General features: G+C 60.4%; 2 protein-coding genes across 2 annotated transcripts in view; both read left to right on the forward strand.

The window, feature by feature from the left end:
• The first annotated feature begins 1,883 nt into the window (after positions 1–1,883).
• ADAM33 (ADAM metallopeptidase domain 33) lies at positions 1,884–14,482 on the forward strand. Its single transcript, XM_012639245.1, has 22 exons — positions 1,884–1,971; positions 4,203–4,282; positions 6,545–6,621; positions 8,260–8,338; positions 8,532–8,608; positions 8,688–8,877; positions 9,102–9,167; positions 9,249–9,320; positions 9,463–9,629; positions 9,715–9,799; positions 9,877–10,019; positions 10,502–10,679; positions 10,795–10,884; positions 11,113–11,308; positions 11,459–11,567; positions 11,657–11,855; positions 11,943–12,020; positions 12,101–12,209; positions 12,291–12,438; positions 13,676–13,746; positions 13,934–14,007; positions 14,318–14,482. Exons 1-21 carry the CDS (start codon positions 1,884–1,886, stop codon positions 13,969–13,971), a joined length of 2,340 nt encoding a protein of 779 aa, XP_012494699.1. The 3' UTR covers positions 13,972–14,007; positions 14,318–14,482.
• A 1,336-nt stretch (positions 14,483–15,818) lies between these two features.
• GFRA4 (GDNF family receptor alpha 4) overlaps positions 15,819–17,475 on the forward strand; it is a 3,153-nt gene continuing 1,496 nt past the window's right edge. The window contains exons 1-2 of the mRNA XM_012639247.1: positions 15,819–15,870; positions 17,166–17,468. Of these exons, the coding sequence (XP_012494701.1) occupies positions 15,819–15,870; positions 17,166–17,468 (355 nt within the window). The remainder of the gene's footprint in view (positions 15,871–17,165; positions 17,469–17,475) is intronic.

Below are 17,475 nucleotides of genomic sequence, written 5' to 3' on the forward strand. Positions count from 1 at the left end.
GGATCGCTTGAGGTCAGGAGTTCGAGACCAGCCTGAGAAACAGCAGGACTCCATCTCTACTAAAAATAGAAGAAATTAGCCAGGTGTGATGGCACGTGGCTGTAGTCCCAGCTACTAGGGAGGCAGAGGCAGGAGGATCACGTGAGCCCAGGAGTTTGAGGTTGCTGTGAGCTGTGATCATGCCGCTGAACTCCAGCCTGGGCAACAGAGACTCTGTCTCAAAAAAACCCCACTGAACCCAAACAACCAACCAAAATCCTCAAAACAAAACCCCAGAATAGTAATAGTAGTAATAAATATAAGAACAAGGAGGACCCTCTAAATGCCATGATATCCAAGGTGTATTAAGTGACAAAAAATATATATATACATATATCATGGTGCAAAAAATATTAAGAGAAAAAATGTCTATTGCCTTGGATATGTACAAAAATAACCTAAAAGCCTATGCAAGAAACTCATAACAATGGCTTCTGCTGGGGGAGGAGGGCTGGGAGCATGGAGATGGAAGAGGTGGGGAGCCTTTTCCCTACACACTTTATGATGCTTTTTGATGTTTGAATCACATGAATGTGGGTTTCTCTTGCTGCTGGAACTTTTACTAACCGAATTACTACATTCCAAATTCTCAGAAACAGATTTGCTTAAAAGTTAACATCCCCCTAGCTCTCTGGGAGGCCCGAATTGTTTGAGCTCAGGAGTTCGAAACCAGCCTGAGCAAGAGCGAGACCCCGTCTCTACTAAAATTAGAAAGAAATTAATTGGACAACTAAAAATATATAGAAAAAAATTAGCCGGGCATGGTGGTGCATGCCTGTAGTCCCAGCTACTCGGGAGGCTGAGGCAGGAGGATCGCTTGAGCCCAGGAGTTTGAGGTTGCCGTGAGCTAGGCTGACGCCACGGCACTCTAGCCGGAGCAACACAGTGAGACTCTGGCTCAAAAAAAAAAAAAAAAAAAAGTTAACATCCCTTAATATCCGAATTTACACCTAGTACACAAATCTTTTAAACAAGAAACAGATGTTACTGAGGCAGAAAGGAACCCTCATGTCTGGGAATCTGTGGCTTTGCACAATTCTGCCTTCCAACCACCGCCAGGGACAAAGGGTTGCCTTCCTCCTTTGCCTGTCCGTATTATGGCCTTTGCCCAGCACTGAAGCCCCCAAGCCCACGTCCTCCACTTGCTCCCCCCAACCCGTGCGCGCCTGGGGGCAGGGGCTGGCGGCCCCTGTGGCTGGGAGCTGGGCAACCCTGACCAAGGTTGGTCGCCTTGGCCTCCTTTCCCCTGGGGCACCCAGCCCAGTGCTGTGCGGTGCGTGACCCGGCTCAACCTTCCCCGGGATCTCCCCTGAGGCGCCTCTGGGCAGGACGGGTGACAAGGCCAGGGCTCTCCCTGGGCACACCCGAGCAGCAACAGGCGGCCCCAGACGCAGCCTCTGTCCACCACCTCACCCTACTCCGCTGTGGTCCTCAAAGAACCTTCCCTGCGGTTTCCCCTCCACCCCCCACCCCCATTAGTAGGGGAGCTCTGAGACCGACGGGACGGCGCGGGCAGGTCACCCGCGGGGCGGCGCAGATTCCCACTTACGCCCCCACTCCACCCCACCCCACCGCCATCCCCACCTCCGGCCCAGGTCTACCCTCTGGACAGCTGCAGCAGCCCAGGAGTGTCGCCCTGGCTCTCCCAGGGCGCACGAGGCCGGGTCGTGCTGCTGAGTCCCGCGAGGGTCCGCGCGGGGAGGGGCACGGTGGCGGGGGGGGGCGGGGTCCGGAGGCGGCGCGGGCGGGGCTGCGCGGGGCGTGGGGCGGCCGCAGTCCAGCCCGGGAGGAGCCGCGAGCCGGCAGCCGGGAGCCGCAGCTGTGAGGCCGAGGCGCTCACAGCTATGAGCCGGGGGGCCCGGAGAGCTCGGGGGTCGCCGGTGCTCCTGCTGCTGCTCCTGTGGCCGGTGCCGGGCGCTGGGGTGCTTCCAGGTGAGGAGCGGACGGGGGTGAGCCCCGCGGGGCAGGCGACACGGGGTGAGGTGGCCGCCGCAGTGCGTCCCGTTCAGAGCCCGGGGCAGTGGATGGAGGATCTGACACCCCCAGGACCGCAGGGCCAGGTGGTCAGGGCGTGGGGAGGGTTTGGGTGGGTCTCCGTGGGACCTGCCCAGGGACGCTCAACTGTGCTTGGGCTGGCCTCGGGGCTGGACTTGCCCATACTCTGCCTGGCTGCCACTGCGCCACCGGCAAAGCCGAGGGCCATGGACCCTTCCCCTCTCAGCCGCTGCCCAGGTCTGGCCCCGGGCCTGGCCCTGCACTCTCGCCACTTCCCCGCCCCCGCCGCCCCGGAACCGCTCCTGCTCTGCCACCCCTTAGGGCTCCGCGGGGCTCCCTCCTCCTGGAAGCCCCCATGCCCACTGGTCCCCCCAAGTTCTGTCCTCAGCTCTGCAGAACTAGCTGTGGTCTCACAGCTCATCCCCTCCTCCCCTCCTCCCAGGGCCTTGGGGCAGTGTGTATATTGTTTATATTGTTGCCTTGTTTGGTTAGATAGAGAAGGACTTCTCTAAACAGAAGGTGCCTGTCTAGCAGTGCCCTGGGATGACTGCAGCTCTGTCTCTTGCCTGTAACCTCTCCAAACCCTCTGTCAGATGGGCTGAAACAGCAACCTCGGCAAGTGGGTGGGAGGATTAGCGAGTCCTGCACATCAAGTGCCTGGCCAGGGGACAGGGAGGGCAACCAGAGAGGAGGCACAAAGGGCTGAGTGGGGCAGCCTGGGGGCTGTGGGGTTCACAGCACCGTGCTGAGGACCTGACAGGTACAGGGTCCTGCTCTGTTCACCCAAGAGGGAGGGATGACAGTCCTCATGCCTTGGGGAAGGTCCCTAGGCATTCCCTGGCTCACTCCCCTCAGTGGGCAAGCCTGGGGCCAAGGAGGGTGATGGGTGGGACCCCTGGGAGAGAGGGGCTCCCTAGGTTTCCACTCCCATCCACCCCAGTCACCAGAGCCCCGGCTCTGCCTCCCTCTCCCTCGTCAGGGTGCCAGTGGAGAACACCCACCCCCACCCCTGCACGGGCCCATCCTTTGGCCTCCCCACCCTTACAGGCCTGGAACCAGCAAGACCCAGCTCTCCACCCCCAGTTAAGTCCTCTCTGGGCTGAGATACCTCCCCCTCCTCCCTCCAGCCCCTCTCAGACCCCTCCCCACACCAGCCCCTTTAGCCTCCTTTCCCAGGGTCTGCTTCATGGCAACTCGCTCAGCCAGTCAAGGAGGGCTTTGTGGGGAAGGGGCTCCTGCAGCTGCTGCCATCCCAGAGCTTTGATGCTGGTGCACCGGTCTGGGAGAGAAGAAAAAAGGAGTTGGGGTGACCCAGCAGCATGGGTGACCATCAGCCTGGGCAAGGTCGGGGGGCCAGGGCTGGGTGGGCTGGGGGCCGTCTGTTCTGGAAGCTGGGCTTGCGGAGCGACTGAGTCCCAGAGGGGAGGGAGGGCTGGCTGCAGGCTCCTTCGGGGCAGGGCTGCTGAGAGCTGCTGAGAGCTGCTGGGCTGGTGGGGGCCGGGAGCATTCCAGGGGAGCGTTCCAGGAGCCCTCTGAGTAATGCTTGGCTCTGGAATTCCTCCTAGAGCCCCCTTAGGCACACCCGGCCTGACCTGGCCTAGAAGCATAGAGGCTCTGTCCCCAGCCTCAACTTGAAGACATGAGGAGGGGACTCCTGGGCCAGGGTCCAGGGAACCCTGCCACCAGGACAAAGACCCCAGGAGAGCTCTGGGCAAGGTGGACCTCCCAAGACAACAACATCTGGCTGTTGTTTTTCTCAGCTGGTGGGGAGACAGTCATCCTCTCTTCACGGATTTCTCATCCTAAAGGCATTTGCTGCCCAGTCTAAAAATACCAGAGGCTGCCCGCCTCTTCCCTTCCCCTCTGCACTGGGGGCCTTGGCCTCTTCCCTGTGAACTCTGACCCCAAACCTGCCCCCTCCCAAAGGTCAGGTGGCTCCCGCATCCCCAGCTGAGCTGTCCCTTCCCAGGCTCCTCTGTCTCTCTTCTGCCACCTCCCTGGTGGCTCCTTAGTTCCAAAGATGCCCTTAGGTGTCCACCCTTCTCCAGGCTGAGCCCACGAGTATTGAGGATGGAGTCTGTCCCTCAAGGCTTTCCGTTCCTCCCTGCTGTCCCCCACTCCCCATGTCCCTCAGGTCCCCTTCACCCTGTGCTCTGTCCTCACCCCAGGAAACATCCCTGGAAAACCAGTCACCCCCCACTGGGTCCTGGATGGACGACGCTGGCACATGGTCACCCTGGAGGAGCTGGTCAGTGCTACATCACCCGGGTCTCCCAGGCCTTTCAGCCCTCCCCAAATTGCAGCATGGTGGTTTTGCTGGGATCTCCAGAACCACTGAGTCACAACTCCTTTAGGCCCCTCTGGGCTGGCAGGTGAGGGATGTGGGGGGTTGGACATCTAGATTGTGTGAGCCTGCACACATGGAAGTCATTTTCAGTGTCCTTTACCCCACCTCCCCCCTTTCCCTTCTTCCCTGGATTACCTGGGCTACCCCCACCCCCACTAGGCAGAGGGGTCCAGAGTTTGTGGGGCCTGAAGCTTTTCAGGAGTCTCTCTAAGAAAGCACCAAAATATCTTCCTTTTGCAAAGTTTACCAGAACATGTGACCCTGTGGACACATTGCTGTCCCTCTTAGGGCCCTGACATTGAGGGCCCTGAAACTTCAGCCTCACTGGCTCATGCAGAGTCCATTTCTGGCCATGGGGACACTGATCACTTTACTGCTGCCCTCCAGATGTAAGCCCACCCCATTTTGCTTCTCCAGGACACTCTGCCCTGGCCTCTTCCCCACTCCTGCCCATCACATGCTTCTAAAATAGCCACACCCCATCTGTTTGTGCTACAACATCTGTGCTGCAAACTAAGGAGCCAGTGGCTTCAATATGCCCATTTCACAGAGGGGTAAACTGAAGCCCAGAGAGGCTGGGGAAATTGCCCACAGTCACATAGCTCTAGCCCGGGATCCTGGGGCCAAAAGACTTTTAAACCATTGGCCAAACCCCTTGCCAAGCCTAGAGAGCCCTCTTTGTTCTGAATTTCCAGGCAAGAGAGGACAGCCCCACTGCCCAAGACCAGTGAGGGGAAGACAGGAGAGCACTGTCATAAGGCTGGGAGGTTCCCAGAGGCCCAGCAGGTCGCCACCTAGGGGACCCGCAGACCCTCAGGGCCCTCATTCAACTGGCAGAGCACTGGCCCATGAGCTTTGAGATTGTTTCCTCCACATCCCTGGCAGAGGGAAGGCTGGGCACACACTGGGGTCACTCCAACTGTGGGCTCGCTCTCCATCTGGCCTGAGCCATGATCACGAGGGCAATCCCAGAGAGGCCCTGCCTCCCACACTGGGGGCCTCTGCCCCCAGGAAGACATGGACAGGACACAGAATAGAGGCAGTGTCCCCTCCAACAGGCAGGAAACACTCACACTTCTAGATGGGATGGGGTATAATATTGAGGGGTGAGGTCACCAAGAGAGCAAGAAAGGAAGATAGCAGGGTCTGCAGAATGACAGGGACCTTGAGTGTGGCCTTCCATCTGGGCCACTGCCTTTGTTCCAGCGCAGACCTTTCCCCAATAAAGCAAGTGGCATTCCAGCCATATGAGCTCATGCTTGGGGCCTTGTGGGGCCTGTGGCTGGGGAGGAAAGGGCTGTCTGCTCCCCACCTGTGGAGGAAAGGCGCCCCCCAAGACTCTGAGCCCCTTGGCCAGGGTCCCAGCCCAGTGCATTTTGGGATAAAAGGGGAGGGCCTAGGGTGGAGTAGACATTCCGAAGGCACAGCAGCCTTCCAGGAAGCTCCCGGGCTGGCTCTGACTCTGGGCCCCCAGCCAGGCTGAGTAGACAAGGGGAGCATGGGGGTCCTCACAGCTCCTGACAGCAGGCTGAGATCCAGCATCTCCTCTTGGCCAGGGATGGGGTCCATATGTCCTGCTGGAGCTCAGTGAAGCAGGTGGGAAGGGGGTTGCGGGAGGCCGAGGAAAGCTTTGGGAGGGGGCAGTTAGCCAGAATCCGAGGCAGAGGGATCAAGTGCGTGTTCCCTAGGGAATGAGGGGTGGCGAGATACAGAAATAAGCCCCAGCTGCCAGAGGATGGGAGACACCCGAGCCATGGCTGCCCAATGCCCCCACGGTGTCCTCAGGACCCCGCTGCTTCCCTGCCCTGCAAGCCCCTTCTGGGCTCGAAAGAACAGGGCAGGCCAGGTTAGGGCCCAGTCACCATGGACAAAGCAGGGTACTTTTCTGGGACCCCAGTCTCTGGGGAGGATGTCGTCTGTACCTGTTGGGACTCTGCTTAGGCACTGTCAAGTGGTTGTTTTCAGAACAACAAACATCCTGAGTTTGGGAACACCTCTGTCTGCATGCTTTCCCCCTACACCCTTCCATGCCCTCCATGACACACGGTGGGGGCTGCTGGCCCCACCCCAGCCCATGTTCTCCCCATGAACTTCCTTGCCGCTCCCTGGCAGGCAGGAGCCTGGAGGCCCATCCATCTCAGCCCTGCACTCCTTCTCGCACAGGTCTCAAAACCAGAGTCGGGGCTGGTGGCCTTGGAGGCTGAAGGCCAGGAGCTTGTGCTTGAGCTGGAGAAGAAGCAGTGAGTGCCAGGCTGGGGCGGGGCTGGGAGCCCAGGACAGACCTCCCTGGAGGGGTCAGTGCTGGGGTGCAGGGATTGACATGGATCTGTGAGGGAAGCTGAGGGAGAGAGGGCCCCAGAAGGGCTGCAGGTGGCAGAGCAAGTCACGCAGGCCTGCCGCTGGCCCCCTGGAGGCTGAAGTGGACAGTTGAGGTTGGGTCAGCCCTGCTGTGGCACATTCCTGGTCCCAAGCCCAGAAGCATCTTAGCTCCCTTTTGCAGGATCTGCCCAGTCAAAGGAATCCCAGATAAGATTCCAACGACGGGACGGCACTCCAGGCTGAGGGAATGGCAGAGACAAAGGGGCGCTGGTTACATTGGGGGTGACAATTTGTCTAGCTTGCCTGGAAGGTTTCCACCCCAGGGAAGGGAGCAGGGGAAATGAATTTGGGGAGTCCCAGTAGGGCCAGATCACAGAAGGCCATTTTAGTGCTGAGTGTCCCGGACCATGTGGAGCCCAAGATGTTGAGCTGGTGAGTGAACAGGCAGAGCTGTGCTCAGGCTAGAGCCCCGGGCTGGGTCAGGTGCATGTCTAAGAAGGAGTGCGGGGTCTTGAAGCCATTCAGACCATATTATCAATAGGTGCCACTTACTGAGTGCTCGTTTCATCACAGGCGCTGTTCTAAGCCTATACACGTATTTCATTCTCCCCACGGAGTCAGGTGGACCAGGAACCCTAGGTCCATCACGCCTAACCACTGTTTCCCTGGGGTTCCATGCCCCTACCCTTTCAATGGGGTGATCACAGCTCCTACCTCCTAAGGTGGCATGTGTGTGTGCAGTGGGGGAGCAGAGCTGGAGCAGGTGGGGAATGACAGGGAGGTGGAGAAGCAGGTGTCACCTGGGGGTGGTTTGGAGGTAAAGAGGCCAAGGTGAGGCTGGGGTCCACGATTTTCTTTAAAGAAGAGATTGGCTTATGGTTGATCCGTCCTGGTGGGAAAGATCCTGGTGAGATGGAGCCGGAAGATGGGGTCATTACTCAAGCAGGGTCTGGAGAAGGTGGGGGAGGGGATCCCTGCTCAGGTGGGCAGGGCAGGAGCAGGTGCGGGCAGGCAGGGATTCTGTTTTCTCTGGAAGCAGGGGGTGGGCATCACTGAAGGACAGGTGGGAGGTATGTGGGGGACAGGGGCCTGTGGAGACGATTTAAAGGATCTGTGGTGGGAGGGGCCAGAGGGTTGACCAGACAAGGGCAGGCCGCAGGCAGGGTATCTTGGGGCTCACCACACTTCCTTGGCTGCAAGTCCCGCCCCTCAGCAGTGCCCCCTGAATCCTCCCTCCTGACCTGTGGATCCGGCTGCCTGCTGCAGGCCCCACAGGGACCACAAACCCTTCCCCTAGCTCTGCTCGTCCCCGGTGCCTCCTCTACTCCCCTGCCCCCCCATCCATGCCATCGCCACGGCTCTTTCCTGACCTTCACGTGTCTCCTTCCAGCTCAAAGTGTTTCTGAGCTGAGCAAGACACAGCACTCCTGTCCCTTCCCTAGGACGCACCCTGAGTGCCTCATTCACAGAGCTGCTCAGTTAGCATCTGGGAGGAAGGCTGGGAGGCATCCTGGAGGAGGCAGGGCTGCTTAGGTGATTCCTGTAACACCCCCTCCCAGCAGGCTGCTGGCCCCAGGATACACAGAAACCCACTACAGCCCAGATGGGCAGCCCGTGGTGCTGGTCCCCAGCCACATGGTGAGATACCTCCATGGGCTCTGAGAACAGGGTGAGGGGTGCTGGGGGATGCGCCCCCTGCATTCCTACCCCACTCCCCTGCTTCTGTTCCTAGGGAGAGGTTGGAGCCAGCCCCCCACCAAGCCCTCCCTCTTGCCCCTCCCGCTTCAGCCCTGGCTGAGACTTGGGGCTGGGTGGGTATCTTCCTCTCCAGGATAATTGCCACTACCATGGGCGTGTGAGGGGCTTCCCTGCCTCCTGGGTGGTCCTCAGCACCTGCTCTGGGATGAGGTGAGGAGTTCTGGGGGAGGCGGCTGGCCTGGGGATGGGAAGGAGCTCCCTCACACCCCTCTGGCCCTCTGCACCCTAGAGGCCTCATCACGCTCAGCAGCAATGCCAGCTACTATCTGCACCCCTGGCCTCCTGGGGACTCCGAGGACTCTTCGAGACACAAGATCTTCCGGACTGAGCAGCTGCTTACCTGGAAAGGGGACTGTGGCCACAGGGGCCCTGGGGACAAAAGGGACAAGGCCAGCCTTCCTCGTGCTCCGCAGAGCAGGGTCAGGGGCTTGCACAGGGTGGGAGTGGGAAGGCAGTATCCATAGCCCTCCAAATCCGAAGAGACAGGAATTCCCAGTCCCCCTTCTGTCCCGATACTTTTATCGAAGGCTGAAGAAACTAGTTCTAATAACATTTTAAAACTGTTCTTTCTGAGAATTGGGGATGGTGGTCAGGGCTCGGCCCGGCAGCCTGCAACTCAGGGTCCCCATCTGCCCGTGCGCAGGACAGGCGAGAGGCCAACAGGACCCCAAGGTACCTGGAGCTGTACCTGGTGGCTGACCACACCCTGGTGAGGGCAGACCCAAGGCGGGCGGCGGGTCCAGGATGAGCCAGCTCAGCCCCTCACGCCGTGGTCTTTCTGCCCTCCCAGTTCTTGACCCAGCAAAGAAACTTGAACCGCACCAAACAGCGTCTCCTGGAGGTCGCCAATTATGTGGACCAGGTTGGGGTGGGCAGGAGAGAGGAGGAATGGGGGTGACGCGGCGGCGGCGGGCTCAGGGAGAGGAGAGGGCGCCCCCACCCCCGCGGAGAAGCCCCCGCACGGCGGGGCGCCCGGCCCGGGTTTCAGCCGCTCCCGCCTTCAGATCCTCAGGACTCTGGACATTCAGGTGGTGCTGAGCGGCCTGGAAGTGTGGACCGAGCAGGACCGCAGCCGCGTCACGCCGGACGCGAACGCCACGCTCTGGGCCTTCCTGCAGTGGCGCCGGGGGCTGTGGGCGCGGCGGCCGCACGACTCGGCGCAGCTGCTCACGTGGGTGCCTCTGACGCCCACGCGGGGCCCGGGCCGGGCGGCTCGACTCCTGGCCCCGCCCGGTCACTCCGCGCTCCGCCCTCAGGGGCCGCGTCTTCCGGGGCGACACCGTGGGACTGGCGCCCGTCGAGGGCATGTGCCGAGCCGAGAGCTCCGGAGGCGTGAGCACGGTGAGCCCCGCGGGCCGCAGAGGGAGCCACGGGGGAGGGCTCGCCGCCCGCGCTGACCGCCCGCCGCGCCCTCCCAGGACCACTCGGAGCTCCCCGTGGGCGCTGCGGCCACCGTGGCCCACGAGATAGGCCACAGCCTGGGCCTCAGCCACGACCCCGACGGCTGCTGCGTGGAGGCCGCGGCCGAGCAGGGCGGCTGCGTGATGGCGGCGGCCACCGGGTACGCGCGGGGCTGGGGGATGCGGGGACCCGCCGCTGAACCTAGGGGCCCCCTCGGCTGTGTCTCTTTGGTTATCCCTCAGCTTCCTCTTCTGTAAAGTGGGGATCATTGATAGTAGTACCCGATCTTAGGGTTGTTTATGAGGCTTAAACGGAGGGAGCGCTGGCAAAGTGGATTCTCAAGAGTATGAAGATTATTTTCCGAACAACCTATCAAGGTTACTCCTACCTCGGGAGTAGCACCGCCGGGCCGCTGGTTCACGTTGGGTCCTGGGCTGCCCACTTTTGGCGTCACACCCTCCTGCCCCGGACCGTGTGTGACTTTTCGCCAGTCACTGCTCCTCTGGGGCATTCGAGCCTCCCACCGCTCAGGCGGTGCCAGCGCATCTGGCGGCTGTGTGACCAAGCCCAGGGGTGGGGACCAGAGAGGAGCGGGGTTTCGGGGTGGTCCCGGCACGCCCGACGCCATCCCCGCGCCCGTAGGCACCCGTTCCCGCGCGTGTTCAGCGCCTGCAGCCGCCGCCAGCTGCGCGCCTTCTTCCGCAAGGGGGGCGGCGCGTGCCTCTTCAATCACCCGAAGCCGGGGCTGCTGGTGCCGCCGGCGCGCTGCGGGAACGGCTTCGTGGAGGCAGGCGAGGAGTGCGACTGCGACCCCAGCCAGGTCAGGTCGGCTTGCTGGGCCCCGGAGGTCCAAGGGTGGTCCCCGCTCGCCCTCTTCCTGGACGTCTGGCGCGCTGCGCCCTCACCTGGTCCCCCCCTCGCCTTTCTGGCTGCAGGAGTGCTGGGACCTCTGCTGCTTCTCTCACAACTGCTCTCTGCGCGCGGGGGCCCAGTGTACCCAAGGGGACTGCTGCACGCGCTGCCTGGTGAGGGCAAGGAAGGCTTGTGGTGAGGGTTGCGGGGCGCTTGGGATCGGCCTGTGGTGGCCTTGGCTGATTGGAGACCTCCGGTCCCCCTGCTGGGTGCCGGCTCTGCTCTCCGTGGGTCCACTGGCCCCTGCCGCCCAGCTCCCCCACTTCTGAGACACGCTCTGGGGGTGAATCTCTTACTGTCCATTGTCTCTTTGTCCTCCCCGCACTGGGTCACCTGCGCAGCTGAAGCCAGCAGGTGTGCTGTGCCGCCAGGCCGCAGGAGACTGTGACCTTCCTGAGTTCTGCACGGGTGCCTCCCCCAACTGCCCCCCGGACATTTATGTACTGGATGGCTGGCCCTGCGCCAGGGGCCATGGCTACTGCAGGGATGGTGTGTGTCCCACACTTGAGCAGCAGTGCCAGCAGCTCTGGGGGCCTGGTGAGAGGACAGGAGCACCCTTGCACCCTGCCCCAATCCTTGGGTCGGCCCAGTTTTCTACTGTGGGAAGATGGGCAGGGGGAACTGAGGACCGCCGAGCATGGCCCCTGCCTGCCTGGGCTTCCCCCAGCTCAGCCCATGTTTTCTCAGGTTCCCACCCAGCCCCAGAGGTCTGTTTCCAGGTGGTGAACTCCGCAGGAGACGCTCATGGGAACTGTGGCCAGGACAGTGAGGGCCACTTCGTGCCTTGTGCACAGAGGTGGGGAGTGGAATGGGGGGAGCAGAAGCTGGGGAGTGAGGGAAAAGGGGGGACGCTGCAGGCTGTGCCAACCCCCACTTCCTCCCCAGGGATGCTCGGTGTGGGAAGCTGCAGTGCCAGGGTGGAGACCTGAGCCCACTCGCACCGTACACGGTGCCAGTGGACTCCACTGTTCACCTGGATGGCAGCGAGGTGACCTGTCAGGGAATCTTTGTGCTCCGCAGTGCCCAGCTGGACCTGCTTGACATGGGTCTCGTAGAGCCGGGCACACAGTGTGGACCTAGAATGGTGAGTCCTGCCCACTTGCCCCCTCCTTGCCACTTGAGTGCCACAGGCCAGAGTGCCCCCTCACTGCCCAGTGCTCCCTGCCCACAGGTGTGCCAGGACAGGCGCTGCCAGAACACAACCTTCCAGGACCTGGAGCACTGCCTGACCACCTGCCACGGCCACGGGGTGAGTAGCGCAAGGGGTGGGGGTGACTTTGGGGTCCCTAATCCCACTCCACCCTCCTTCCCTTCTCTTCTCCTCTGCAGGTTTGTAATAGCAACCATAACTGCCACTGTGCTCCAGGCTGGGCTCCACCCTTCTGTGACAAGCCGGGCTTTGGTGGCAGTGTAGACAGCAGTCCTGTGCCGCCTGAAAGTGTGTCGGTGGGGCGAAGGCAGGCAGGCGGGGCCAGGTTGATGGACCTGCCCAGGACTCAGCCCACCCTGTCCTCCGCAGGCCATGACGCCTTCCTGCTGGCCATGCTGCTTAGCTTCCTGCTGCCTCTGCTCCCTGGGGCCGGCCTGGCCTGGTGCTGCTACCGGCTCCCAGGAGCCCATCTCCAGCGATGCCCCTGGGGCTGGAGGAGGAACCCCACATGCAGTGGGTAGGCTCTGAGCCCACTCTTGTGGTCCCTCTCCTTAGAGCTCTCCAGGGAGCTGGGGCAGGGTCCCCAGCCTTGCCCCCAGGCGCAAAGAGAGGCCCCAGTGGCCTCCCAGTGAAGCTGAGGTTGTGGATGCCTGCCCCCACCAGCACCCCAGGGCACAGCCCTCTACCTCTTCCCCTCCAGTATAGCTGCTCTTGTCCACGTCTGTAGCTTCTCCCACCAGGTGGCTGCCTCACCTTGACTTTGCCGTTTTTTGCCCCAGTTTAGAATGCAGTCCATGCTCCCCTGTGCCCTGGAGGCCTCCCCAGCCATTGTCTTCGTTTTCAGCCCTCTACCACTTCTTCTGCCCAAATCGCCTCTGTCACTCCCTTCAAGTTCCCAGGTGCCAGGCCCAGCACATCTTTTCACTCCATACCTCCGGTCAGCCAGGGGCCTGCCCCTAACCCAATTCTGTGATCTGGGAGGAGGGTCACATAATACGAAGCATAGTTGTCCTGAGGCTGCCCCTGCACTGGGAACTTGGGCAGGTCAGGCACCCATGGCCATGTCTGACTCAGCCTGGCCTTGAGAGTGCTCTGGGCAAGCAGAGGGAGAAGGCAGGGTTTGGGTTGGAGATGGGGACAGAGGGCATCCCAGACAAGGACAGGGCACCAACCAGGCCTTGCTGAGAGGGCCTTGACACATGAGTAGTGATGAGGGTGTGTAGGCAGAGGAGCAAGGTGGTCAGAGTTTGGTGCATCAGCCTGGGGGCCAGAGCGTGGTCTGCATCTCACCTCTGGAATGGGCTCTTGAGGTCGGTGGAGACTGTTTTGAAGGGAAGTCAAAGGAAGTGGCAAGGCCCTGGGAGATGGGGTGGGGGGACAGCCAAAGATGGCTTGGAGTCATCAAGGGTAGCAGGATACCCAATGGCTAGGAGCACAGACACAGCTGCCACAGTGGGGACAGGGGGACATCCAGGCCTCTTTGGGACCTGAGTGATACCAACATCTGGAGAGCACCAGGCTGCTGGGGTGGTGCAATCTTGGGAGAAATGTCAAGGCTGGAGGGAGGAGGTGCCAGTGGCCTGGGAGGGCATGAGTCACAAGTGGAGGTGGCTCTCAGGAGGGAGCAGGAAGGGAGCTTAGAGCAGAAGGGTGGAAACTCAGTCAACACAGGGCCCCTCGCTAGACGCCACGCAGTAGGGAAGCAGTCCCGGGGACCCCTGCCCAGGGTCACTGTTCCAACCTCCTGTACGCAGGGACCACCCCCTGTGCAGTGTTCGCCCCACGGAGTTGGGCCCCACAGCCACGAGAGAGCCCTGGCCCCTGGGTGAGTGAGGCCCCAGGGGGAGGTGGGGAGGGAAGCAAAGTGTGGGCTCTTGCCTTCTGCCTTCTTCCAGATAGGCCCCTCCTCTCCACTTAGCACCCAGCCACCCTGAGTCCCCTGTGCCCCACCTCAGCCCCTGGGACTCCTGCTGACTGTGTTGACAGCATTCATCGTCCGCCATTGCTCCCAGACCCTGAGAACCCTGCCGGAGCCCAGCAGCCTCCCTGAGAAGCCTGGGCCCTGTAGCTCCACCTGACCCCCAAGGTAGGTAGGGACCCGACATAGAGCCCTTCCCCCCCAATGTCTGTCCATTCACCCTCTCACCCCTCAGCCCCTCAGCTCCCTACCCCTACTCTGAGGTTTCTAAGCTTGGTTATTATGCAAATGAGACATGACCTCTTGGAGAAGCTGTTGTCATGGAGACCAGGATGCTGGAAGCCCCTGGGAGGGGGAGGCAGAAGCTATGGCTCTTCCTGGGTAATTGGTCCTCTCTGGGAAGACAGGCCCCCTGCCACATGGTTTGCAGCCTGGGCTCCAGTCCTCAGGGGATGACCATCCTCCTTCTCATTCTTAGCAAGTCAAGTCCAGAAGCCAAGATCCTGCCTCTGGTGAGAAGTGGCTCCTGATTTGAGGAGACTGAAAGACAGGTGGCCACTGACAGCCACTCCAGGAACTTGGACCCCCAAGGGCAGTGCCAGCGAGTCAGCTGACCTCATGCACCTTCAGGCAGCTTGGAAGTTTCTTCCCCCCATTGAGCTCCCAGCCGCCCACTCAGGACCCCTGAGCCTCATCAAAAGCTGCCCATTGGGGTCCCCACCCCTTAGGGCTGCAGGATCCCACTGGGTACACCCTCCAGCTCACATAATCCACCAGACCCAGGAGCAAAGGCCATTTAAGAAGTTTAGGGGCTCACATAACTGGGATATTGTCAAATTCTGCATCCTCTCACTCTTTACCTCTTTACCCCCGCTTCCTTTGCTCTAGGATGACTTCTTTTTCTCAGGCAGGTTCCTGTAAAAATGCTCTTACAGAGTGCACCTTTTATAGTCCCAGCAAAAATCCCAGAAGGAACTCTGATTAGTCCAGCTTGGGTCACGTGTCCATTCATGAGCCAGTCACGATAGCCTGAGAGATACTGTACATCCATTGGCCAGGCCTGGGTCACGCACAGTTCCCTGGAGTCCTGGGATGGAATCAGCCCAGTAGAGCCACAAGGGGTGAGACTGGGGAAGGAACAGTTTCCATGAAAAAAGAGATAGATTCTGTTACTAGAAGAAGCAATTCCAAACAGACAAAAATGGGTGTCTCCTATGTGAGATATTTGCTCCTGGGGCCACATTTCTGTTTCAGCTCTGGAAGTCTTCCCAAGAGACTTCCTAAGGTTTAGATGACAAATAGATACATAGATAATTTAAAATGTTAGTCCACGTACTCCAGAAAGAATGTACAGAAATGGTCATAGTAGCATTATTTTCTCTCTTTTTTTTTGTCTTTGGCAGAGAGCATTATTTTCAATAGCTAAACAGTAGAAAAAATTTTCAATATCCAATAATATAAGAATGGATAAAATATGGCAGAGTCACATTCGTGGAATACTATACAGCAGAAAAGTGAACTGTTCTACAAACACCAACATGAATAAATCTCAAAAGTGTTGAGCGAAAAAGCAAGTTCCTGAGTGATAAATACAGTAAACCACTTATACAAAGTCTGTACATACGCAAAACAATACTGTATCTTGTTTAGAGAAAGACAACATAGTGGTAGCTAGGGGGTACTAAGGGGAATGGGGCTGGGGGTAGCACAGGAACTGACAGGGGACACTAGGGCTAGTGGGTTGGGGTCCTTCTTGGCACATTGAGGTGCTGGATCCCGTGACTCTAGGATCTACCTGAAAGCGCAGACTGGGGTGGGGACTCAGTGGGGGCGGGGAGTCACTGCCACTGCAAAGGCTCCTCCCAGTGTGTCACACACACCTGGGTTTCCACTGTGCTCCTGCTGGGAAAGCACTAGGAAGCTGGCACCTGTCTGACTAAGGTTCTGCCTCCGCCATCCTTCTCTGTTCACTGTCCAGCATGGAGCGCTGCTTGGGGTCCAAGCAGCTGCTGCTGCTACTGCTGCTACTGGGTGAGCGCTCATCTCCTCTCCCAACCTGGCCTCTCTGACCCTGCTCCTCCGGGACAAGGTGGGAGCACAAAAGAGTGATTCCGGGGAAAGCCAGAAGTATGCAGAGGCACTGGGGAGAGGCCTGTGCTTGGGGTGTGGGGACACCTGGCAACCTAACCCGCTGTGTGGCAAGCATCCGCCTTTGGGCCCAGCTGAGCCACCCCCCCTTGATACCAGCCTTGGCATCTGTGCCCCACGAACTTTCCCCTGTTGTTTCCCTTTTCCCAATTCTGTACCCATTCCTCCACCCTCAAGACTGCTTGCTCAAATCTTCAGTGTCTCGCATCTGCTGTTCCACTTCCAACTGCCCCTTCCCCACCTGGGGCATGGGGAGGGTGGGGCACTTTATGGCATGTGGTGTGGAGAACGGAATCTGGTAAAGGTTTAAAGCAGGAGATCTTGGAGCTGCGATGCGCTGATTTGAGGGTGGAAACAAGGTAAGGAAGCTCCTGGCAAGGAAGACGGGTAAGCACTTACAGGCAGGTCCAAGACCTGAGGCGACACTAGGTGCTGTTAGGGACCTCTCTGAATCCACACCCTGGCAGCCAGGCCTAAATGGGCTCTCCAGTGGTCAGAGCCCTTGCTGAGAATCCCTCTTTGGCTTGGCTGCTGGTGGTGAAGGGGCTGGGGGAAGCCAGAGTCCAGATGGGGCGGGATGAGTTAGACCCGAGGGAGCATCAGGAAAAGACTGAGGCAAGAAGACACTGGAGGCAGGGGGCAGTAGGAGGCGCACAAGGTTGAAAAGGAGAGAGAAGCAGAAACCTATAGTCCCACCCAAAGGGTCTCGCTGTTGGGGGAGGTGGAGAAGGGGAGAGAAAGCAAGGCCAGGCTTCCCAGCGTGTCAAGAAGAGAGGACAAGGAGCGGCAGCTGTCCTCAATGCCATGTCTGAGAAGTCTCCAGGCCCCCAGAAAGCCTGTTTCCCCCATCAGGTAGGGCCCGTGAGGGTGGAAGAAGCCCCGTGGACCTCTCTGGGTGTGTGCGGCCATGCTAGGGATAGAGGTGGTTCCGGGAAGGCCAGGCTCGGGCCTCAATGCGTCCCCTCCAACCCTGACGTGTTGCAGAGACCCCCAGAGCCCGAGCCTGCCCATCCTCGCGACGGAGAGCCGGTCAGCGCCAGTCAGCCACGTCTTTGGGCCACACTCTGCGTCCCTCGGGTTTTGAGCGTCCCCCACCTTCCGAGAGCGTGGCCGGGGGGCGGGGTGAAGTGTGCACGTAGGGCGCACAGAGCACTGCAGCCCTCCCGCTCCTCCACCAGGGTCCGCGAGCCCGGCGGGAGAGAACCGATGCGTGGACGCGGCCGAGGCGTGCACGGCGGACGCGCGGTGCCAGCGGCTGCGCACCGAGTATGTGGCGCAGTGCCTGGGTCGGGCCGCGCCGGGGGCCTGCCCTCGCGCCCGCTGCCGCCGCGCCCTGCGCCGCTTCTTCGCCCGCGCGCCGCCCGCGCTCACCCACGCGCTGCTCTTCTGCCCGTGCTCGGGCCCCGCGTGCGCCGAGCGCCGGCGCCAGACTTTCGTGCCCGCCTGCGCCTTCCGGGGGCCGGGACCAGCGCAGCCCTCTTGCCTCCA

Source organism: Propithecus coquereli, unplaced genomic scaffold, assembly GCF_000956105.1.
Source record: "Propithecus coquereli isolate 6110/MARCELLA unplaced genomic scaffold, Pcoq_1.0 Scaffold139, whole genome shotgun sequence".
Taxonomy (NCBI): Eukaryota; Metazoa; Chordata; class Mammalia; order Primates; family Indriidae; genus Propithecus; species Propithecus coquereli.

Bases quoted from the DNA above. Each gene is read 5' to 3' on its own strand.
- ADAM33 (XM_012639245.1), top strand. From the start codon at position 1,884: ATGAGCCGGGGGGCCCGGAGAGCTCGGGGGTCGCCGGTGCTCCTGCTG. The intron at 9,321-9,462 runs GTTGGGGTGGGC...TCCCGCCTTCAG, and splicing joins TCGCCAATTATGTGGACCAG to ATCCTCAGGACTCTGGACAT. The intron at 11,568-11,656 runs GTGGGGAGTGGA...CTTCCTCCCCAG, and splicing joins TTCGTGCCTTGTGCACAGAG to GGATGCTCGGTGTGGGAAGC.